At 36.2% G+C, this 24825-nt stretch overlaps 1 protein-coding gene and 1 long non-coding RNA gene across 6 annotated transcripts in view; one reads left to right on the top strand and one right to left on the bottom strand.

The window, feature by feature from the left end:
- LOC309661903 overlaps window positions 1-24825 on the top strand; it is a 1098809-nt gene that overhangs the window by 220608 nt on the left and 853376 nt on the right. The gene's annotated exons all lie outside the window — the stretch shown is intronic.
- Window positions 1-24825, bottom strand: part of ADAMTS3 (ADAM metallopeptidase with thrombospondin type 1 motif 3) — a 283209-nt gene that overhangs the window by 21731 nt on the left and 236653 nt on the right. For 3 of the 5 annotated variants that reach the window (XM_082463723.1, XM_082463724.1, XM_082463725.1), the window contains exons 6-16: window positions 16594-16677; window positions 14522-14678; window positions 13667-13772; window positions 13113-13256; window positions 12362-12494; window positions 10771-10884; window positions 8604-8749; window positions 7478-7653; window positions 6178-6311; window positions 4426-4549; window positions 976-1056 (exon numbers count right to left, since the gene is read on the bottom strand). In XM_082463723.1, coding sequence (XP_082319849.1) covers window positions 976-1056; window positions 4426-4549; window positions 6178-6311; window positions 7478-7653; window positions 8604-8749; window positions 10771-10884; window positions 12362-12494; window positions 13113-13256; window positions 13667-13772; window positions 14522-14678; window positions 16594-16677 — 1399 coding nt within the window. Of the gene's footprint in view, window positions 1-975; window positions 1057-2368; window positions 2453-2694; window positions 2756-4425; window positions 4550-6177; window positions 6312-7477; window positions 7654-8603; window positions 8750-10770; window positions 10885-12361; window positions 12495-13112; window positions 13257-13666; window positions 13773-14521; window positions 14679-16593; window positions 16678-24825 lie in introns of all 5 variants that reach the window. The other 2 variants (XM_082463727.1, XM_082463726.1) reach the window with 2 other exon arrangements.

Here is a 24825-nt window from a genome sequence, read left to right as displayed (position 1 = left end):
AGGAGAATAATCTGAATTCTAGAATGAAAAGTAGGGAATTTCAGTTACTGGAGAAAGAAATACAGCTAGACAGCAGAGACTATTTTGGAATCTAGTAGTGAATATACTTTAAATACCAAAAAGAAAAAATTCTATGAAACACCATAAAACAATCCATCTTTTAAGTTACATAAGTTTGGAAAAGTAATTTACTATAAATTTTCATAGGTTTGACAGATGTGTCAGTTTCAGAAATCTTAGTGCTTTTATAGCTCAAGGAATATGTGAAAGCTATGTTTACATTTGTACATTCACTTTGAATACAAACCCCTTTAGAGTGACATTTCTACATGATCCTCTCATAAAGGAGGAAAAGAATCTTCTTTTGGAAACTATAAACAGGATAATTTGCAGATAATAAACAGAAAACATGCAGAAAATGAATCTGCATGTGCCAGTCAGAAACTGGACACATAACAGATATCAGGAAAATTTTTATTGGACTAGTAAAATCCAGATGTGGTTGCTTTTCAGTCAAAGAACTTAAAATGCACTAAAAGAAGAGGCATGCAGTATGGCACCAACCAAAATATCAGAACTAATTTGTCAACATAAACATGGCAAATTTTTCTGATATTATTCTTAATTTAGTGCATTTTATTAACATTTATTTTTCTCATCTCCTAATACAGAGCAAAAATGCATAACAACTTCAAACTTGTGAAATTATTTTTTTCCCTCATGTCATGATGAACCAACCCAGGTTTCACCAAAAATTAAAACTCTAGTTTTGAATATTTCTTATTTTAGAGAAAGAATAGTTGGGAGAAATGACCAAAAAAACCCACATAATAATGCATTTACATATAATTTTGAATTTTATGTGTATATATAGATATAGATATATACATATGTATCTATATCTATATATTATTTCTTTGACATTTCTATGTTTCAGTGCATGTTAAAGCAGAGCCAGCAGACAGAAACACTTACCAAGAATATGAGGAGAAGCCTCGTCTTCTTGGATTAACACATGTCTAGCACCAGGGGGTATATCAAACATCTTAAGGTACCCTTTGCATGTGTAGTAAATATTGGAGGGAGCAAAGAAGAAAACAAAAGCAACAACCATGGTTAGTCAGGCATTACATTCTTACTGCTCCTGTGTGCAGAAGAGGGCATCCATAAACCGAAAGAAGCAGTTTCAGAAATTAATTTCAAAGCATTGGTAGCTTTTGTGACATCTGGCATAAGATCAGAGGAATCTTTTTTTTAATTAAGCTGAGGAAAAAAAATTAATCTAGTTTCTAACCCATTAGTCACTTATTTTGTGCTGACCTACAAATTGTGTCAACAATAATTCAGGCAAATACTATACTCCCCTGTGTCCCTTGATGTGATTTTAGTTTTCTAAACCATCCTTTTGAATAGGGGTCCATTTTTAGTGCAATTAGTTGGTGAACTTCTTGAGATATTTTATCTGTCTGTATACTATTTTAAAAGCCTAAGTGGCAAGTATAAACAGCTAAACTTCTAATTAATGAAATATCTTCAGATTTAAACACCTACTTTATTCTAAAGAAATTACAAAAGAAAAATCAATGAGTAGCTTTCATTTATATTGTGATCAGCTATTAATTTGAAAGGTTTAAACAAGTTTTAAAGGGGAATGTTTTAAAATATATGCTGTAGATTTGGTTGGAATATGTCTGCAGGTTATGTCGTGCATTGCCTCTACACGTACCCTAAGTTCAATCTTCTAATTGAGAAATCACAAAACCAATATGCTGAATAAGTTGTCTTGGGTTTTAAAATCACATATCAATCATATTGCAGTCATTGTCTTATATAACAAACTTTCTTAGTATTATCACGTGTCCTAAAAATTATCTTAAGATCATTTAGAATTAAGATCCTAACCATAAATCAACAATAATCAGGGCAAATAGAGAAACCAAGATGTTTTACCTCGTTTGTAAGAAAAAAATGAATATAGGAAGATTATGCAACTTACACACCTTCATTACATCATGAAACCTATAATTCATATATTACGTATTGACAGAAATTCAGTTATAAATACAAAATTGCTTATGGAATCAGAAAGAAATCTGTTTTCCTGTCATTTCCTATATGGATAATCATTACCTTGGTGTAGATTTACCTAACTCTTTTACAATATTTATTAGTATCTTAACTAAATGGAGTGGTCATTTTGGGGTCAGGGTTTTCAGCACCTGAGCCTGGGTGATACTCAGTACATGAAATGTACCATGTTTGCCTGAGTACCAATAGCTGGAAGTAACATGCTTAAGATGCCAAGTGTAGCAAAACAGCTTGATGCCATTTATGGATGCCCATCTTTCTGCAGTTTGCTACAACTTACCCAGTACATTTTTAGCTTCCCTTGTTTCAGCAAGAGAAATATTACGAGCTCCTTTGGGTAAAGTGAAGGCGCCTCTCATCTTCCCTTAAATAGAATGTCTTTAATTAGTGGAGGGTTCATGTTTATCAAAGTCTTGTTGTTTCATTGACTATACTATAAGCTATATATATTTTATTAGGTAATATATAAAATATGTTCTGTAATTTTATATGTTGAAATCAAAATGCATTTATAACAGTTAGCTAATGCCAGTAAACTGTTAATAGTCAATGAAAGTAAGACTAAGCATGAATGAGAAATGATATAGTTGATTTGAAGTTGAATACTTGCAGATTTCATTTTCCAGCAACTTGAATTCTTTATGGCACCTCTTGCTTAAATTTTTCCCTGTTGGAAAAGGTTAATTAGTCTATTGAATAACTACGATGATAACATTAGTTCAAAGAAATGGATGTTAGATTATCTTCAAACAGTTTGAATCTGTAAGACTGATTAAAGCTTTCTTCTTTTCTTCAGAACTTGATTCACAGGTTTAGCATAATTTTTGAGGTATCTGAAAAAAAGTATCACTGCCTTTTATTACACATAATATAGAATGGATAATAATGGTAAAAACCATTTTCTTTACATTCATTCACTCTGGAAATAAAACAAATTAATTATTTTACACCTAAACGAACAACACATAACTGCAATAAAGAAAGCACGGCAAATTATTTCACATTAAGATGGAGAAAATCACATTACTCCACCAAAACCACTGTATATGTATATAATTCTAATCCTGTTTGCTTTATTAAAATAATACAATCAGCCAGAAACGGCAATATTTGATTTTTAACAATTTTCAAAGTACAAAGCATAGTAAATTATCACACAGGAATAGCAAAGATATCAGTAACTAGAGTTAGGGAATGCTTAAGAAAAACACATTAGAATATAGTCACCTACCTCTGCCTAGCTCTAAATATATCAAAGAGCAAAGCTGATATGTGTGGAAATGGCTTGAGCTGGGTACCTGGGGTATAATGGGAGTAAAAAGAACTAAGAGAATTACTCTATTTGGATAAAGAACAGTTTTTTATACTTTCTTATTTTTCTAAAAGGAAGAATTAGCACTATGACAATGTGCTCAAAGTAAACCAAACCTTTGTTTTTGTTTTGTTTTATCTTGTTTTCTGTTATTCTATAAGAGACTATATCTTGGATGGAAGAGAAGCTTTTCAAGGGAAGCCTCACATTAAATTTATCTTTAAATGCTGAATTCTCAAAGACATTTGTCCAATAAATTTGTGGAATAACTGAATAATATTTGTTACAAATTTAAAGAAATTATTCAGTAATCAATGTTTATATCTAAGTCTTAGGAAAATTCCAATGAATTATTATGAAAATACTAATAATTTTGCATATTATTTGCTTTTATTTCCATCTGGCGAACCTTCACCACATGCCTAAGTCCAGGTCATTGACTGTGTAACAAGCAGAGAAATTCAAACACATAAGCAATTATACCTCGGGTTATTTTTTGGTTGTATGTACCTCAAACTTGTTTAATATAAAATTGTAAATATTATGTGAAATATAGACCCTAGATTTATAGATTTATAAATAGGATAAACTTGTTCACTTTTAAAAGAAGTAAAATGAATGTAATATTTTTAAAGTTGTATTTCAAGTTTTATAATATTTTTAACTTCTGATCAACAATTTATGTGCAACAGAAAATTCAAAATAAGCATTAATTCTAATAATTGGTTTAATGCATTTTATTAAGGACACAGAATTAAACAAAACACAGATTTTAACTACTATAATTAATATTGGTTTTATTTGTTCCTTATCTACATTTAGTAGATTTATTTTTTATCATGGACACTATGGAGTATGAATTGTCAAAGTTGTTTAAATAATTCCTTAAAAGGTAATCTGAATAAAAATAAATCAGCAGCTAATTTTTTTATGTTTATAGAGAAAGCGCGGCATTCCTAAAAGAAGCCTCAAACAAATGCAAATCATGGAAAAGGATACTGAATTCATGAGAGACCTCATCTTACCAAGCTTCCTGGGTGTTCTGGTAAACGTTCCCTTTACGGTTCGACAATGGGAATTATCTCCTCCACAGACCCCACACTTATCCTCAACCTTGTTAGAACCGATTTCTTTATCACAGCCCACTTTCTGGGGAGAGAAGATATTAAATGTAGCTAATTTTAACGTGTCAAGTAAAGGTCAGCATCCTGGAGAATGATACACCATTTGTTTCATCATGGGCCCACAGACAGGAAGCAAACTTCCTCTCTAGCTCTGATTATTAATCGCTCAGTCTTTTAAAGAACTACTATAAAATAAAATGACTTGTACTCTGGGCAGTAAAGGATAAATTTCCCTCGGTCTAATGAAGTGTTTCCCCCGTCATACATAGGCAATCATCAAACATTTATGGAACACAGAAGTTGCAGTTGACGCTGAGGAGACAAAATTAAGAGGTGTTTTTTCCCTTGTTGCCTTCATATTTATAAAGATGAATACTAAAATAGTGAGTTGTCTATTAGTACAGACTTTACAAGTTGGTAAGGGATGTGAGACAAAACATCACAGATGTAGTGGAGATTTTCATAGTGCCCTGAAGGAACAGACGGTGTGGAAAGGCATTCAAGAATAAAAAGGGATTAAAACAGAGCCATAGAAGTCATCAAAAGTGGGTTCAGATAATAATATTTGAACCATACCTAAACTAATGGAAAGTTAGTGTTGTATGGTGGTGAAGAATAGTGAAAGATCTGCAAATCACAGGCTGTGGAAGGCCTTGAATATCAGGAAGAGTTTATATTTTCACATTAATTTAACAGGGAACTACTGAAAAGTTTTCTGAACTGGGGTAGGTCCTTAATATAAATCAGTGTTGGATAATGGTAATGACACTGCACTCATAAGTTTGGGATGAGAGTGAGCAGAGAAAATAATGACAACATATACATTTAATGCACCAGATACTGTGGGAGGTGAAAGATGAACAAAACACAGATTCTACTTTAGGGAAATTTTAGTTCAGCTATGAGGCATCTGCGAATTTGAGATTCTTTTATATAACACTTTAGTTGTGCTGAAGTGAAAACGAATCAAACAGGAGCAATGTGTTCAGTTAATAAGGATAATTTCTTATCACTTTAACCTGTGAACATGAACAAAAAGTAAACTGCATTAAAAAAAAGATTAAATGGGCAAAAGACAGTTTTGCATCTTCACTAGTACTTTTGTTCTGATGTGGAATTCAGTGTTTAAACTTAGAATTAATTGGAAGGTGAGACAGGGAGAAAGAGAAGTTTCTATCATCTTTTAAACAAATGATAAAACACATTTAGCATTGAATTTTTTAAAAAGACATTGAATTTTTAAAAAAGATTTTTAAAAAAGCTGCCAGCACAAAACACATTTAGCATTGAATTTTTAAAAAAGACTTGGTACTGTATTAGTGGATGGCTACTATAACATACTCAAAGCCAAGGCATGGTTCCCAAGTTGTATTCCCAGCCTTGAGGTATCAGAGGAAGCCTCCAAAAATGCATTTGGCTGGAAATTAGGAAAACTAATTAAATCTTGATTTTGCCAGTGACCAAAGTTTGATTTGATTAATTGCAATTTCTTCCAAATTTAGCTTAGCTACTGAACTATTCATAGATTCTCATTGTAATGTGATCTCAGATAAGAAAGAGTTAAAATATTTTTGAAAATATGCAGATGAATGAAAGGAAAAGTAGAATTGCACACTACTGTACGAAGCTTTGGGGGAAGCAATCTGAACTCACCACACACTCTCCGCGCACACATATGCTGTATGGGTCTTTGTAAGAGCAGAGCGTTCCGTCGTGCACCAGCTGTTTCATATAAGCAACATCTCCAGCCTCTTTGGATTGACAGTAAAGGTGGCATCTTTTCTTGGCTGCATAAGATGGAGGATTAAGTCGACTATTTATGTAAAATGGTATATTTGAACAGTATAGTTTATTTTGTTTGTAAAATATACAGTTTCAATGTGGTTTCCTAAAAACAAATTGTATAAATAAATAAAGAGTAGGGGAAAAGTATGCATACTTGGCATATTTGTTTTAACCAGGGTGACCCTACGCTTTGACATCTAAACTGGGATAATTTTGACAGTGAAAAGGGGGTCTATTAATAACATACACAGGGACAATAGGTATAAACTGGGACTGTCCCGGGCAACGCAGGTCGTATGGCTGGCTACCCTAGATTTAACCACAGCTGTTCAATAAATTTCATTCAGAATCAATTTAGTTTTAGTGACACTTAGAGCACTGAAAGGGTTTCTCTTTTGTTTGACTCAAAGGCCTAGTATAGTTTTTGCTTCTTGTAGGATCTCACTAATTAAATATAAGTTATGTGACTCACTTCCCCAAAATAAATCAAAGTAATGCATTGCAATTTTGAATTCCTACCCATATGCATCTTTCCTTTAAAACAGCTTTTAAACTGAACTCAGCAGTGTATTATATCACACAATAATTCTGTAACTACTTTTTATTCACCCAAGTAAGAAATATGTCAAGAAGTTCCCATTTGAACAGATTTAACCAAAAATTCAGGGGTAAGAAGTGAAACATGACAAGGGAATTTCCAAGTGTATTTCTTGATAACCAGTGTACGGTATAAAAGTAAAAGGTTATGAAGTGCCTTTTGTTATTAAATAATGGTCTTTGTCTTATTCCTGACTTGACTGTAAAATAACTATATTTTTCTCTAGTTATTCAGAAAGGAAGGATCACAATATTCCAGAAGCATTTCCTAGTAGAGGGATTTCAGTTGCATGAGGAGACTCAACATCTCTCCCAGGCATTGCTTTCCACTTGTCTTTCCAGTAGCGATGGTGGCAGTGCTACTTCCCAGGAGCTATTCCATAATTCTCACCTCTCTAGAGAAAGGCGTGTGTTAGCCTTATTCTTGGAAACCCAGGAGGACCTACCCCTATAAGCACCAAGTTTTCTAAGTTACCAAGTAGAGATCAAGAGTCCAAGGGATTGCGTGTTGACAAAGCTTAAGCTCTAAGTAACCATCCACACAGCAGGAAAAGCGAGGGCGTCTACTCACAGTCGGGATGTTCATATGGCAACCAGTGGTGTTTGGTATTCTGGTATTCAAAGTGGGAGTTACGCTGCTGGCATTGCTGGGCTCTGAAGTCCTCAAAGTGTTTTTGGCATTCTTCTGTATTACAAAGCTGGTACTCAAAATTAACACCAGGACAATCCTGACCACCATTGATGGGCCTAAAGAAAAGACAACATTTAAAAAGGACCTTTGGCTGTGGTCCAGCAGTTGAAGCTTGCAGACACAGTGTTGCAGCTCAGAAAGCCAAGGCTTCTGAGCTGCCAGCACAAAGTGAATGAACTCATACTTCCTAATTTCAATCCCTTTCCAAAAGCACTATCCTCTCCCTGCTGAGGTTTGGTGGTGGGAATTCCCCAACTCAACTTAAATCAGTATATTTTAAAGCAGTGTATTTTTCAAACAGTGTATTTTAAATGCACAGCAAAAGTATATATAAAGAAACAAAAAACAGGTATATGGTCTCAGGCAAATTATAGTTTATATCATGTATAAAACATGTAGAAGCAACCCAAAGAAACATTGATCACAGCTCTATGCCTCTGTTTCCTAATACGTAAAAAGAAAATAATAATCCAATCTTCCTTAGAGAAACATTGTGAGGATTAAATGAGTTAGCATGTTTAAAACACTTAGAACGAGTGTGGCTCACGGTGAACCCTCGCTGTTCTGACTACTATAAGGATAACTTTTCCCCCAACAGTTCGCTGGTCTTCTTTCACCATCTTCCCGTCGCCCAGCTCTGAAGCATCCTTCTCCTAACTTGGAAGTGAGGGAGCCTCCACTTGGTGCTACTCCTGCCAACAGGCCTGTCCTTCCTGCAGCGGGTCTCACAGCCTCGGTGCCCAGGTCCTAAGAGCACAGCGATCTGCTTTCCCCGCTCAGCTCCTTAATCCTCCTAAACAGCAATTTCTTTAACAATCTCCAATCTTAACCATGGACTACTCTTTACAAGATTGATAAATGGGGATTTACCCAAAATAGAAACTTAAACCGTTAGTTTTCATGTTCTGTGTTTTACATGTACTTCAAGAAACAGAGCATTAGTGACATGATACTGAAGCATTTTCTGGTCTATCCCAATAACCAGAATGACAGGAGTTATACTCACATTGGATTATTGCACTGGCGTGTTCTAAAGCGAACACCAGTTCCACAGGTCCGGGAACAGGAGCCAAATTTGGTCCATGATCCCCAGTTGCCATCTTGTTTCTGCTGATTAGCATTCTTCCACATGCAATGACCTTTATAGCACCACTTAGGGAAATGACACAAAGCCATCATGAAAATCGTGCATATGCTAAAGCTGAAGTTGTTATACAAGGATCACCAAGTGAAGGATTTCATTTCTTTTTTTTTTTCCTTTTTCAGGCAAAAATACACTTAAAATTATCTCAAAGCAGTGCCCTGTACGCTGGGTAATTTAGACTTGCATTTTTAAGTATAAAATTAAAATTTAAAAAATAACATTCACTCAGACAAGGTTTTAAATGACACATTTACCAGTGAGTATCAAACATCATAATCAATAAGGATGATCTGAGCATCCAACTTGCCCAGTGGGTGCTATTCTACCCTTCATCCCTCATTATCTATATTACTGGAGTTTTTTAAGGGCAATCTGCTCCCCTTTAAAATAATGACAGGAAACCATATGTCTTAATTTAGAAAAGAATTAACATAACATATCTAAAACATATATAACTTTCAAAACACTTGTGCATAACTGTTAAAATTTTCCTTCACAATGATTCTGAGAGATATATGATCTTTACCTTTCTGATGAGGAAAACTGGGACCCGGAAAGGATCATGAGTAGTGTAAGATTCTCTGACCAGAAAAACTAAGTGGGGAGTACTAAAACATGGATACTGTAGAGGCCTAGAGCTGACAGTACCCAGCACACAGCAGATGCTCAAAAGGTGTTAGTTCTTCTCCCTTCCAACATTTTGACTCATTTTTTTATCCTACATACAATGAAAGTGTTTCTTAAAACGCAACTCTGGGAAATTCAAACGTAACACAAATATATTTAGGGAAGTTGGATGTTCAGAGCCACAAGTTGGTTTACAGAATATCTTTTTCATAAGGCAAAAATGAATCAACTCATTGTTGCTTCTGCTTTTTCAGTCAGAAGTCTGTAATACTGAATTTTCCCAAAGCAACACGCTGTACAAGTTTAGCAGAGTGCCTAAGAGTTTAAACGTGAATAATGGCAGATTTTATTATTATTATTATCATGCTTGTAATTCTCATAGCAAGTACAGTTTATACACATTCGAAATAGAGCTTTAAAGGGCTTCAGAAGACCTAAAAGCTATATAAATTTTCTTTGCCAGGTTTTGGTCCTATCTACAATATCTTATTTCCAAACTAGTCAAAGCTCTTCAACTTGAGTTCTTAACATCCCTTTGTTTTGGGTTTCATGATCTTTCCCCTCCTGAGTAGCGTAGCTTGGCACTGGGCCAGTTTCTGAGCATTTGATCCACACTACGCAACTTGAGATTGAAACTTCTGGGCATCTTTCCCCAAAGAGCAAGGCCAAATCTTCTGTACAAGTTCACATGACTTTATTTCTGGACAACTTTCACAAGGAATGGGATGCCAGCAAGTAAATCAAATCCCATTAGGGCCTCGATATTCGGCTGAGCTGCCGCTTCCTATTCTATCAGTAGGGGGCTGTATAGTGGCCTCAAAGATGTCAGGTCCTAATCCTTAAAAGCTGTAAATGTTACCTTATTTGGAAAAGAGTTTTTGCAGATGTAATTAAGTAAGAAGTTTTAGATGGGGAGATTATCCTGGATTATCCAGGTGGACCCTAAATGCCATCACATGTATCCTTGTAAGAGAGGGGCAGAGGGAAATTTATACACAGAAGAGAAGGGGGCAGTGTGGCCACAAAGGCAGAGACTGGAGTGGTGCAGCCACAAGTCAAGGAATTCAGTCAATCACCAGAAGCTGGAAGAGCTAAGGACAGATTCTTCATTAGAGCCTCCAGAGAGAGTATCGTTCTGCCCACACACTGATTTCAGCTCAGTGAAACTGATTTTGTTCTTCCAGCCTCCAGAACTGAGAGAATAGTTTTCTGTTGATTTAAGCCACTAAGTCCGTGGTAATTTGTTATAGCAGCTATAGGAAACTCGTACACAGTGTTCATGCATTACCACAATGAAACTTTATGTACTATGGTTTTCTTAAAAATGACGATACATGTTATTTAAAGATGAATATTATGCAACATATCTTAAATCTTTATTGTATAAATAGATTATACTCACTTTTCCAGCAGCACATTCGGTCCCATCGAGTGGGGGTCCTTTTTTAGTCTTACAAAAGTAGGGATTATCAGGATGGCTACACCAAAGCTGTTTACATGGGTCAAAGGTTCGGAACTAGAAGAGAAAAAAACCAAACTCTCAGCGACATAGAGATGGAATGACTTGTACCAACAATACCTTCTACACAGTTTCTTCATGTCATGTTTCTTGGATATTTTAATTTCAAGTTAATAGTCAAAGTTGTGGCATGTTAAGAAAACAAACACTGCCTAAGAATTCCAAGTAAAGAATACCTTCACTCCACTTTTCTAAAATAACACTGATAAACAATGATTTGTCTGGGATTCTTCTGTTGACTTTTACTATTCTTTATGCCATTTCTGTCTTATGGTTTTCAAATAGACAATATTGGGATTTTAAAAAGAATGAGTAATTATTATGAACATTTTAAATATGAAAACATTATAGTGGTTTTGGAGCTCTCAAGCCATCAAAATGGCTTCTCTTTATCCCTGAATGTATGAACCAGTCAGAAATAAATAATAAAAATGCCCACCATAATGAGCCAACTAAAAGCAGAAAATATTTGTCAAACTTTCTGTGTAAGATAATGTATGCCAGGTATAAGAAAATATATAATACATTCATATAGTTTATAAAGTACTTTCCATATATTTGATCTTCATAACAATCCATGGCTGAGAAATATGGGTTATAAGGTAAGACTATAGTTATGGATACAAATAAGACAGTAACAGAGACAGACCAGAATCTTAGCTTTCTCACTCTTAAGAATGTCTTTTATTTTCCTAAAACACTACATTATAATATCCAAATGTATATGTAAGCACACATATTTGTGTGTACTGTTTCCTCATCCACTCTCTAACAGTAAATATCTTATCATTCTTTAGATAAATTTAAAAAAAAAATATATATATATATCAAACACCAGTTTACCCACATCTTCATTGCCTACACCACTAATTATCCACATACAGACTCATGGTCATAGCTTTTTTTTTTTTTAATTAGTACTCATTTTGGATCTGGGTTTTTTGTTCTAATTCCTATTACCTAATGCAGAAACTGTAATTTACAGTTACAATCTACACTAGTGAGCCAAAGCTTTAGAATTCTCAGGTCAGGACATTATCGCAGGTCATTAGGAGCTGACCGTGTATACCTTACAAACAAACCAAATATCTGTATATATCTGCATATGGAGGAATTCAAACAGCAGATCAACTTCTTTTGATGAAATACTTTTTTTTCTTGCTCTAACAAATAAAGCTTTCTCCAACATATAAAAAGCCCTTATTTACCAGATGTGTGACTTAAGCAAGTTGCTTAATCTCTGTTAAGTCTTGGCTTGTTCATCTGTGAAATAAAAGTATACCAACTCCCTTCTAGCCTGTCACAAGGATTAAATAAGATAGTATATCTAAAGCACTTAGCTTTAGCATGTACTGACATAGCAAACACAAAATCGTTGGTTCATATTCTTGCACCAGTGAGTCTGTAAATGTCACCAAACAGGAGCTAAGCAAGTAGATTTCAATATGCAAAATCTTAATTGACTGTAACATACCGCAGTGCACATTTTATAACCAACCCCAAAGTCAAAACGACATTGCTCATCCATAGAATAATTGATTCCAGGAAGTTCTGGGAGTTTGGGCCAGTCATGTTCAAAAGGGTCATCAAGGAGACAGTCATAGGAACTGTAGGAAGGAAAATACTGCATGTAGTCAAATGTTCATTTTTTTATCATGTTCCAATGAAAAAGTATTCTTAGGTTACATACTCTGGAATTTCATCAGATCATAAAGCAAGGTTACAAAAGCATACCTTTTAAGGTTTTTGGTTTCAGTTCCATTTAGAAAAAGACCATTCATCTTTATTCATCCCAGGAAAATAAGCCAACCATACTTAGAAACACAGTAGAACCATGACAACCTTGCTCGTGTCCCTAGCTGAACCCGCACATGGTGTGGCAGGGCAGATCCTGACCCCTATGCTACGGGGTATAGGTGGTACCCTATGCAGGCATTGCATGACCATCCCCTCCTCAAATCAACTTTGACCATAAGTCAAAGATTCCATAAAGAATTTACTAAAAGGAAATCACAGTAAAAAAATTCACTTAAATTCTAGGCTCACGGCTTAAAATATTGCAATTACATTGTCGAATTGTGCCAAAAGCTGAGTCACAAGAAAATGTTTATCATGAACAAAAGTTTTCATTCCCTGGGAGTTTGGTTCTGATCAAGGTCCTAAGAGCCAGTTTCACGTCTGTATTTCTACTATAACATTCTCATGACACGCAGAAGGAGACATACTGAATGTATCTTTTCAGTTCTTGGCCGCTGCAGCGGGACCAGTGGTAACGATGAAACGCTGCTTGCACCAAAGGAGCCATGACACTTCCCATGGCAGTCTCATCACCGCACCTGTTGCCTTGTCCATCATGCTCCATTCCCAGCCTAGAACACAAAGCGAGACCTTACTGGTAAGAATCATCATAGGGGCCATGGCTTTGGCGTAATTTCTGTTTTGAAAATAAGTACAGGAAAATAGGTGTTTTTTAAGTTAATGTGGCTTTTGTGGAGAAGTCACAGACACTGTGAAACTGAGAGCAATCTGACACAAATGCCTTTTTTATTCTATAGCTACGAAAAGCCCAGGAGTGTCTCTGCAAGCCAGAGTCACTCATTTAGTTTCAGTGCATGACCTCTTCACTGTTTTCAGCTCCTCAGACTTGGCAAGGGATGAGAGTTGCACGCTGGCATGCACTCTGCCCAAAGTATGAACAATACTGAGAGAAGCAGACAGAAAAGACCTTGTTTTGTTTTTTGGTTTTCTTTTTGCTTTATAGCTGTCAGCGGTGACTTACACATGGCCAGTTTCATGGGCTACTACAAAAGCAGATGAAAAACCATCCTCATGATTCAGGGTACAACTTCTCACTGGATGACACATGCCTGTGACTGGAGCATATCCTGTAGAGAATAACAATTACTTTCATTTTCATTTTATGAGAAAACCCATTAAGAACTACTACTGGACCTTTGCCTAGGGGGAAAAAAAAAGCTTTTCAGGAAACAGAGGCAGTATTATTTCTCTGCTAGCATTGCACCACATTCTCTTGGGAAAGCCACAGGTAATGGGCTCTAAAAAGATTCACTGGGTCTGCATTTTCTCCTCTCCTAAGGGAAGGAACTGCCTGGGGTTACCATTCTGTTCTGCCCACCAACTAAGCTCTTGTCTTTCTGCTGTAGTGAATGGTCCTTCATATCACGGTACTGATGAAGGGAGCCAGAAATTCCACCAACGTTGAAAAGAAAACGGTCAGTCTAATTTTTTCCGAAGTCTACATCAGAATTTATTAGATAAATGTAAGCTGACTTTGGAAGAAAGCTCTTTGGCAGCAGACATTTCCCATGGCATCTCCCTTCCCATTCCAAACAGTTAGTGGAAATCACACCACATTTTACAGCATCCCCTCTGTACCCCAGATGCACACTCATTATTGTAAAGGGGAGTGTAATTAATCACAGTATTTAGGTGGCATTTAGCATTGCAAATGCCACAGAAGTCACTGGAAGCAACAGAAAGAAAATGTATGCTTGGCTGATGCATGGAGGAAAGTGATGGTGGAGATCTGAACATTTGGACAGACTCCCTGATTTAGGATTGCTTTTGAAAAGTCATGCCCTTAAGTTTTTATTCTACATATTAATGGAAATACCTTGCATTCCAGCAGGTCCAAAGTCTTGCCTGGTTAAGAAAATTGCATGATCGTGGTGTTCAGAATGATTGGGATCAGATTTTTGTTGTTGGCAAGCCCAGCGACACACGTTCTCCAAGCTCCTGGATGGGTTTCCCCTTTCTATGAGGCTGATGGACTAGGAGGAAACAATATGTTAAAGACATACATAGCATTTTCCCAAAGGCTTCCTTTAATAACGTTCTCTGAAATTAACATTTGAGATTACAGTAATTAAATAATGTACAATACTATTATCGGGGGCTTATTTGGAAATAAATACTTATTTGGAAATAAATATTTCCAAATACTCTCATTTGGAAATTCTACATGCCCATGAGGGATACCTTTATGATCAATATTACCTGTGTGAAAGGTGGCTGACACCATTAATGGAAATACGTGACGCTGAGATGTTTTTGCTCTTGTGAAGCAACTCGATATTCGTCAGTTGGGTGACAATTCTAGTAAGAATCCCTGATTTAGCTTAGATTTTTAGTTTCATAAATATTAACAACAAAAATAGAGGATAGATGGAAAGATTTGGGCACGAGACTTTTTTTCCCAGAGATGTTAAAGTGAAAGATCTTCAGTTTCAATTTTTTTTTTTTTTTGGTCCAAAATTAATCAACATACTGGAAGAATATAAGCTCTTCAATGAGCTGGCAAAGCTGGTGGAATCTTCAATTTGAGGAACAGTCAAATTATATAAACCTCACACTGAAAAAAAAAACTACCCTTTTTTTTAACCTCACAGCAATGAAGAGGGGTGTACTCATATCCTGCAATTCCAAGAGATAGATTGACATTCCTTGGAATGCCGCTACTATCAATCACATTATTGTCAGGAGTTAAAAGTTCAGAGGGAAAGGCCCCATCCTTCAAGAACTCAGGAGCCACACTTCCCCGGGTAGTTCTGATGGAATGAGAAATTGAACTTGGAACCCAAAATTAGTCCCTACTTGGCAGACCGGCTGAGAGCTTTGTTACATTTCAGCAAATGTTTTTATCAGTGTTTACATTCTTAAGAAAAAAGTCTGGTTTATTATAGTTGAACACATACTTCTCCAAACAAATGATTTAATAACCAACTAAAGGCTGTTAACATCTCCATCTGGATCTGACTTGCATTCAGTGTTGGAGACACAAAGTAGGTCAGGTTTGTGGGATAAACTAAAGATCAATGACACCCTCTCACTAGGAATGATAAGTTTTCATACATAATAAAATGCAAACACATGGATTTTTTTCCTGTTTGCTAAATGCATAATTTCATTAGTATTCCATAATCAGGAGGATTAATTATGGGAGGGGGGACATGTAATTTTAAACATCAGGAAAGCTGCCAAGTTAGTACTTCCCCTATGTTTTCTCCTCAAAGGGAGAGACCACTTCCTCCACTCCATTATTTCCAAGGACAGGGACACATCTAGTGTCATTTTAAAGCCAGCTAAAGTTACATTACATAAAAATGCCTATTGTATGTATTTTGACCCAACATTTTGCTTTCAAAAAGATTAATGCCCTTTTAAATAAAAAAAATATTCACCGTGTGCTTCACTTTTCTTAATCGAAAAGACTCATATTTCACATATTGCTTTCAAGAAATCATGAGAGGGTAAGGATCTCTGTTATTTTGCTTCACAGATATATTTGAAGCACCTAGAAAGCACCTGACACATAGTAGGCACTCAATATAGATGTTTTGGAAAAATAAATGAATCATAAATTTGATAATGATGATAGATTAAGGAAATTCTCTTTATTTTTGTAATGGTATCCATTCATTTTCATTCATACAGTCATGCCAAAATCAGGATAATTATCTCCAACTCCATAAGACAGAGGTAAACACAGCAAACAGTACCAGCACAAAAATCTACTCAAATGTAGAGATCTCCATTCATTGGGGCAGTTTCCTCCTCTCAGTTCAGAGCAACTGGGGTCTACGTGAGACATGTCTACGTTGAATGTTAGCTATGGCTTCAGCAATCTAATCTGTTTGCTAATCCAGTCCTTGATGTTCACAGTTGACATATAGTAAGACATTTTACCTTTGCATAGCCCAGCATTATCATGCGTACCAGGACCACATTTATATGTACTCCCAGGGATTCATCATGGTAAATTTCATTCACCTAGAAGCAAAGTAGATAATTACCTGAAGAAAGGCAACACAAAGGATTTCATGAGATGCATATTTAGGGTATGGTTGTGTAATCCCAAATATAGGCGTCAAGTCCCTTTTTTTTTAGTTTAGTTTAAACTGATGTCTGAAATGAAATCATTTACTTTCAACTATGGAATAATTCTTGGCTGTGTGAATTACTGATTTTGTAAACCCCACAGTACCACGAACATAGAGAATATGCTTTAAAAGGGCTTGATTAAACTACTGTAGTGTTAAAAGCCCACGTGTGCTATGATCCACACATAACATTCATCACAAGACGGTGACTGGTGAAGCACCGGCCAGCTGTGAGTGGCTGCAACCACGTGGCGGAAAAGAGCAAGCATGTCCTCCAGGTGCCCCTGTTGCCGTCAGGGGTGCTACGTCTGGTTGGCGAAGCCCGTGTGCAGGAGCTGTGGTGGTCTATCTGTGGGCCAGTTACTGGGTGGCCCTCCCAATGCCTCCCCACCCCAGGAGTGGGGCAGCTGAGGCAACGATTATTTAGAAGTCCTACAGTAAAGAAATCCTTCCATATCTGAATTACTAAGATGACTGTACAAGTACATATAATACCAGTCCTGGGTATAGCTCAGAAAGGCAAAGTTGAGTCGCTGCTTTTTATTTAATTTTAAATGTTAAATTAAAATTTCTACAGGTAATCTGGTATACTTTAAAATCACAGATATTAGAACTTAAGCAACCTCAGAGGCCATAGTCCAACACAGATTTATATAGATGAGGAAGATGAAGACCGTAGAGATTAGCTAACATGCAAAAACACTCAGTAAATTATTGGCAGTCTAAAGTAGACATATACTCTGGTTATACTAGTGCAAAATTGGTGTGAATAAAGATTGCTTAGTAAGTTGGCAAATGCTAGCAGAAATGGGAAAGGGGGAGTTATCTGGCTACATTTCAAAGTTCTTAGCTGTTCTCAGGAACAGGGAACCAACATTTGTCACAATAACTAAAAGAGGGATGGAAAACCAACCTCAATTCAACTTAAGATCCAGGAGGTTTGGACAGAAGGCACAGCAAATTTAAAGCCTACAGAGGAAAGACAGACCTTAAAAATAAATATAACTCAAGGATAACAGAATGCTCTAAGAAAAGAAATTCATGAATTTCTTGCCACACTGACCAAGAAACAGACCAAGAAATCTCAAATGAAATGTTTCAGGAATCTAATGGGACTACACAGAACACCTTAAAGTATCAAGGTCTTAAATGTAGATTAAACGTATACTTACTGAATTTTTAGATGGAACTAAAAAGGGAAGAACAGCTAAGATGGAGGTAAAAGATCTAGGGAAGCTAGTATATACTAAAGATGACAAAGTGTAGTTTAACAAGAAAAGATTTAGGCTCCTTTTAAAGTGGAAAAATACATTTATTTATACATTTATACATTTACAAACTCACACACACCCATATGATGGTGAGACCCAAGTTAATACCTATTCAAGATAAGCCAAGGGGTGAAAAAAATCTGCAATTCTCTCTTGCATTGCACAGGTGTGCAGGCTGGTAGCTCATGCCCAAGCTGTCCCGCTATAGGCCACTGTACACCTGAAGTATTGAGTTCATTTTGTCTGTTCTGTCTTACAACAGAGATGTATACAAACAGGAATGTATCCAGACTCCTCTCTAAGCAAAGAGCAAGGAGCCTAGAAAATGTGTCACATAAAAAACAGTGGTAGGATACAGTGGCTAAAGCCTGACACAAGCCACTAGTAGTCTCAGTTGATGTCTTGGTTCAAGACCTTCATTGCTTGTGTGGTCTTCATCTTTCTGAACCTCAATCAAATGGACATAATAAGAATACTACCTCATGGAGTTGGGGTAAGAATTAAAAGATTTAATTCATGCACACAATTGCTCAAAAATTTTATGAGTGAGAAGGACAGAAGGACATTAAAGCACATTAGAGTGTGGGAAGTAGAAAAGAAAACTTAATAGCCACCGTGTGGAAAAGGGGTTCAATTTATTCTGCATATCTACAGCAAATAAAACTGAAAACTATGGGTTCTCACACTATTAAAGGGGAAGATTTCAGGTCATTATAAGGAAAATTGAATGCTGGCCAAAAAGCTATGATTTCTTATGATCCTCTTGGCCATGGACAGATTCTCTTATCTTACTCCATGCCTCATACTGCCTAATTGAAGATTTAATCCCCCTCTTCTTCTGGATTAATTATCTGATAAGAAATTTCTAGCATCATAGTTCCAATTCAAGTAAAAGTCCAAAGCTGGGTCTGTCACTAATATAATCATCCAGAGAGACTCATGGACATTCCAAGAGACTTCTCATAAGGCAGCTGTTCTGAGTTAGCAACATGGCTTCAAACACAAAGTTCTAACATGTACGTAATGTAACTGAAATGTAAGTGCATTTAATATTAAAAAAATGTTCAAATCAATGTTAGTAAGGGCACAAAATAGGGGAACAATAAAATTTTAAACTAAAGAAAAACAGATAAAAAGGAGTGAATTAATTACTTGAGGAGAGGTGACAGAGGGAAGGAAGGCCCTTACAGCCATGGCAATATAGCAGTGACAGCAACACGTCTAAATGTTATGGGAGACAATATATCAGAAAACTATTAGAATCATAATATGAGAGCTGGCAATCAAAACAAGTAGCTTGTGATATCTGAGCTAGTATAATGTACATATAATCACCCCCAAATTGGTACATTCATTTTTATTTGGTAAATTTTAAAATCAGTACAGCGCCGAAAAAGTATCACACACAAAATTCATGTTCTCAATGGCAGTATTACATTATAAAATGATGAAATAAAAAGACACTTTTTAAAAAGTCAAATTTACCATTCACAAAAAGAAAAGTATTATTTAACAAAAATCCCCATTATACCAGGTTACTTAGATAACAGAACACTCCAGGAGAAACCAAAATCAGTTATGGAATGTTCTGAGCTGGCACCTATTTGTGAAACTGTCTCAGAGTATACTAAATTATTGGGGGTAGAAATAATCAACTATAAGGCAATAATATTTATATGTAGGAGAAAATATTCTTCCAACGTGGTAAATCAACAAATAGGTGTCTGTATTGTGCAAAGCACGGGATATCATTTATTATTTTGCTTTTCAAGGTTTAAAAAAGTTGCTTCCTGTACATTATTCACTTTTAAAATGTACTTAATAAATTGGCTGCTTGTCATCTTGCTGGACCTTATCGATAACAGGATGCAATGTTTTTATGCTCTGAGACACATAGGATATGATAAGAGTTGGAGAAATAATCAGCACCTCAGGATTAGATATATTCAAAGACCTGGATTCTGGTCCCAACTATGCCACCGATAAACTGAGTGACCTTGGGTTGGTCACTTAACCTCTCTGAGCCTCTGTTTTCTCACTGGCAAATTATAATCGTACTTGCTCTGCCTGCTTCACACAGCTGCTATTCAAATCAAACAAAATGCCACACAACTGCCCTCAGCAAAATACAGAACACATTAGAACACTTCTACCTATCTATATAAAAAGTTTTATAGGTTTGTGAATGTATTTTCCAATCTATCTGAAAAAACAAAAACAAACAAAAAATTAAGCAAACAAAAAGCACAACTGTCCCCATCTTGGTTTTCATTGAAAAGGATTCAAAAACTCTTATACTGTAAATTTATTTACTCTCAATAGAATTAAAGATATAGTTTAAATTATCAAAAAAATTTATGGGAAAAATCGTTCAACAATTTTTTTCAAAAATACTCTCCAAATGCTGTACAAAAGCTCTTTCCAGCAGATGGCAGTATGCACATTTTAGAGACGGGTGAAGGAGTAGCTGCTTTACACACCTGAATGTACTTACCTACCAGATGGTATGTCTGCCTTTTTGGATATTTACACATAAATAAAATAACTTCTTTAAAATTAAATAGGAATTTAAAAATATTCTAACCCGAGGGAAACACTGAGTCATTGGACTCTTAAAAACAAAGAAAAATATTGAAGACATCTTTATTTAAATTGTTTTTCAGTGTCATCTGATCAAGACATTACATAAGAGGCATAAAGAAGCTTATGATCTGGCTCTAAGTTAATCACGAATTTTAACAATCAATAAATGATATACAAAAAGAACTAAAAGCATATCATACTGAATTAATCTTTTCAATCTGTCAAGATGAATGAAAATAATATTTGTTAAGAAAGCATTTTTACAACACTTAGTGACAAGGAAAGCAACTTTTTCCTAAGTTACAGCAGAATCAAGAACAAAGAAAACAGCATTACATAGATCTTTCCAGGTTCCAGACACTGTTCTAAATACTTTACCTATATTAATTCAAGTAATCCTTGTGACAACATTAAAGATATTATTATCTCCATTTTACATCTAATGAAATTGGGGCCCAGAGAAGTTAAGTACCTTGCCCAAGGTCACACAGTTAGCACACAGAGCAAAGGATTAACACCTAGGCAGTCTGGCTCCAGAGTCAGTAGTTTTTACCAACTTGCTACACTTCCACACACCTGCAGACCACAGCACTATCACTATGCAAAACAGATCTAATTTTAGAATAATCAAGAGTGATTCATTACCCCTGAGTTTAAGAACCTGATGTGGAAGCATACTGATAAAGATAACTTAAAAATTTCACTTCCTTTTCATAATTTTCCTTCGTGTAAATGTTAAGAAAATGAGGAATTAGACTCTGCTTACTCCAAATAAAGATTTCTTGATGGTCAATATAATCTAAAAACACACTGGGAAAAATTAAAGAGGAGCTAGAGCAGATCACTGGAAAAACCGAATAAGAAAAGATAGGGCTGAAATTTATAACCAGTGTTTCGGGTTGTAAGCAAAGCGTTAATCATAAACATTCTAAGAAGTCATATATTAGACACTATATAATGCAAATCAGAGTTTATCTATGCAAAACTGAATATCCTTTCACCACGTCAGCCAATCTGTGGAGCATGGGTAACTTTTCTATGAGGTGTTTAGGGTTGAGCCCAGAGTATTTATTAAATTACCTGAAAAAAAGGAGTAAACAGAACATTAATTCAATTTTCAGATGATCTTAAATTGCAAGGGGTTGCCAAAGTGAGGGGGGGAGAAAAGGTAATGATTTTAGGAATACTTGATTTGATTGATCAAGTATTCCTTTCCTTGAAAGGAAAATTCCTTCCAGGTTCGTTCCCTGACAGGACAATTTCTCCCAGGACATTTCCCTGGCAGGACAATCTGACCTGCTTTGTCTGGCTAGCTGATAAACAGCTTTGTCTGGCTTCAACAAAGCAACATTAATTTTTCTTTCAGATGGGTGGATGAGGTCTTGAGAGGCAGTATAGCTCAGTGGTTAAGAGCATGGGCTTCACAGCCAAACTGCTTGGGTCTGCTGTTAGCTATGTGACCTTGGGCATATTATTTGTCTCTGTGCCTCAGTTTTCTCATCTGCAAAATGGGATAATTATACCGCTGTCCTTATAGGATTGCTGAGAGGAATAAATGAGCTCATATATGTACCGTGGTTAATGGTGCCTGGGCCTTGCAAATATAAAAACGAAAATTGTTAGCTATCATTAGTAATATTATTCACACAGAAGCAAATAAATGGTATGCATGTATAATTTTTTTAAAGACTTTTGGTTAACTAAAGGCAAAGAAGTAATGACAAGATAGCCTGGGTGATTTTGGCTGGACATAAAAGAATCCTGTAATGGACTGGGAAACTATATAACTCTATCCACAACCATCCCTTGTAGAGCTAAAATTTCCAAACACATACCTGCTTGGATCTGCAGTCCTGTCCTCTATGTTCTTTTTACTCAGAGGAGATAGCTGTCTCCTAACCTGTCAACTCCTCTTCTCTCACCTCCAATTTCAGACTAATAATAACAACTTTAAAAAAATTGAAATATACTTGATTTACAATGTTGTGTTAGTTTCAGGTGTACAGCAAAGTGACTCAGTTATATTCTTTCTTCAGATTCTTTTCCATTATGGGTTATTACACGATATTGAATATAGTTCTCTGTGCTATATAGTAGGTCCTTGTTGGTTATCTATTTTATATATAATAGTGTGTTAATTTCAAACTCCTAATTTATCTTTCCCCTAATAACTACTGTTTATGAATAGTCTTATCTAAAATTTACTGAACTGAATTGTGCCTAATGTTCCTAGAGGTGGGGAACTGAATAATAAATGAGTTTGAATCTCTGTTCTTATCATGAATATATTCTAATAGGTAAAATAAACTCTAAGCATGGAAAAAATAAACACAAAAAGACATGCAGATAAGGTCATTTCTGATGGGAATGGGTGCTATGAAAAAAATAAATTTGAGTGATGAGATAGAGGATGAGAGGGAGAGGAAGAAGCTACCTGAGACTGGGGGTTGGGGGTGGGTCACAGCCGGGAGACACATGTGGGCAAGAAGGAAATAGGCATGTGTGTCTCCGGGGAACAAGTGATCCAGGCAAAGGGAAGAGCTGATACAAAAGCTCAACCTCTATTATCATGAAAGCTCAAACCCTACAAAGGAGACATCTTCATCACTTTAAAAAGAGACTGAGACACAGAGAAGTTATACAATTTTCCCCCCAAATGATTAGCACAGCCAAAATTCCAATAAGTCTATGTGATGCCAGTGTCTATTCTCTGTTCACAACCACCTTGCCTGTCTTTTTCTTTCTGTCAGAGAGGATGTGCTAAATCTCTTATTTTTTAGGCTCTTTCCCACTTTCTTAAAGACATTTGCTCCAAAAAATCGACTCCATTTCCCGTATTCAATCGCTCCCCTTCTTGGGGTTCCTTTTCCTCATTTACTAACGTTCTCAATTTTCCTTCATCATGAAAAAATAAGCCACCTACAATATTTTGTAGCATTTAGTATTGTTTACAACTATGTTCATCAATGATACTATTCAATTTCTTTAGCAATATTAGCTCCTTTTTTTGCTGCCTAGCCCACACACGTCAGCGTGTCTCAATGTTTTGTTTTCAATCCTCTTCTCGCATACTTTCGCAGCAATATTTCATCCACTGCTGTTTCTTCAACCAATATCTACAGCCTGATGAAGTCCACATATCTCATACTTATTCACCTCCCTCATGCTTCACAGCCATCTGTTCAACTCTGGTAACAGATCTATCTATTTGGAAGTATACCTATATATCACAAAGTATACTCACCCTCTCCAGAAAACCTGTTCTTCTCTCAATATTCTATCACACTTAAAGATGAAACCATCTTGATTCCTTCTTCTTCTTCAAGTATTACAGTCTATCTGTCACCAAGTCCTGTGGGCATCTCTCACGTTTGTCTCTTCCTCCCACCTCCACATCCGGCAGCTCAGTACGTGTCCTACTCAGTTGGACTGCTATGACAACCTCTTAAAACTTTTGCAAATGTTTTCATTTGGGTAATTTGGGCCCATTTTGGTAGTTCTCCAGATTATCAGGGTCAGATGGTTGTTTTCCAGAAGCGTGAGGCTCTCCTTTTATGTTAATTTTGCTTTTACTTCCCTTAAGCATCAGAGGAGCTTTGGGAGGAGCAAGAATAGGCAATTCAGCTATAAGATCTTACAAACTCTTCCAGCCTTTGGAACAGTGGAAACATACCAAAAACTCAGGTAGAACTGACTTCTTTCTTCAAGAATGAGAAAGGCGATTCGCTTAGTAAGCTAAAAAGCTTTTCTGTGTTTTAGGACTCTTGGAAAAATAAAGGTTGGAATAAACCAGAGGAAAAACGTTTTTATTAATTTTTCAGTTAAAATCAAAGGGACTGGAGAGCTTCAAGATGGCGGAAGAGTAAGATGCAGAGATCACCTTCCTCCCCACAAATACATCAGAAATACATCTACATGTGGAACAACTCCTACAGAACACCTACTGAACGCTGCCAGAAGACCTCAGACCTCCCAAAAGGCAAGAAACTCCCCATGTACCTGGGTAGAGCAAAAGAAAAAAGAAAAAACAGAGACAAAAGAATAGGGACGGGACCTGCACCAGTGGGAGGGAGCCGTGAAGGAGGAAAGGTTTCCACACACTAGGAAGCCCCTTCGCGGGCGGAGAGAGCGGGTAGCAGAGGGGGGAAGCTTCGGAGCCACGGAGGAGAGCGCAGCCACAGGGG

Source organism: Balaenoptera physalus (genome assembly GCF_965194825.1).
Source record: "Balaenoptera physalus genome assembly, chromosome: 5".
Taxonomy (NCBI): Eukaryota; Metazoa; Chordata; class Mammalia; order Artiodactyla; family Balaenopteridae; genus Balaenoptera; species Balaenoptera physalus.
Note: the sequence above shows the minus strand (reverse complement) of the source record. Positions and strands in the feature narration are given on the sequence as shown.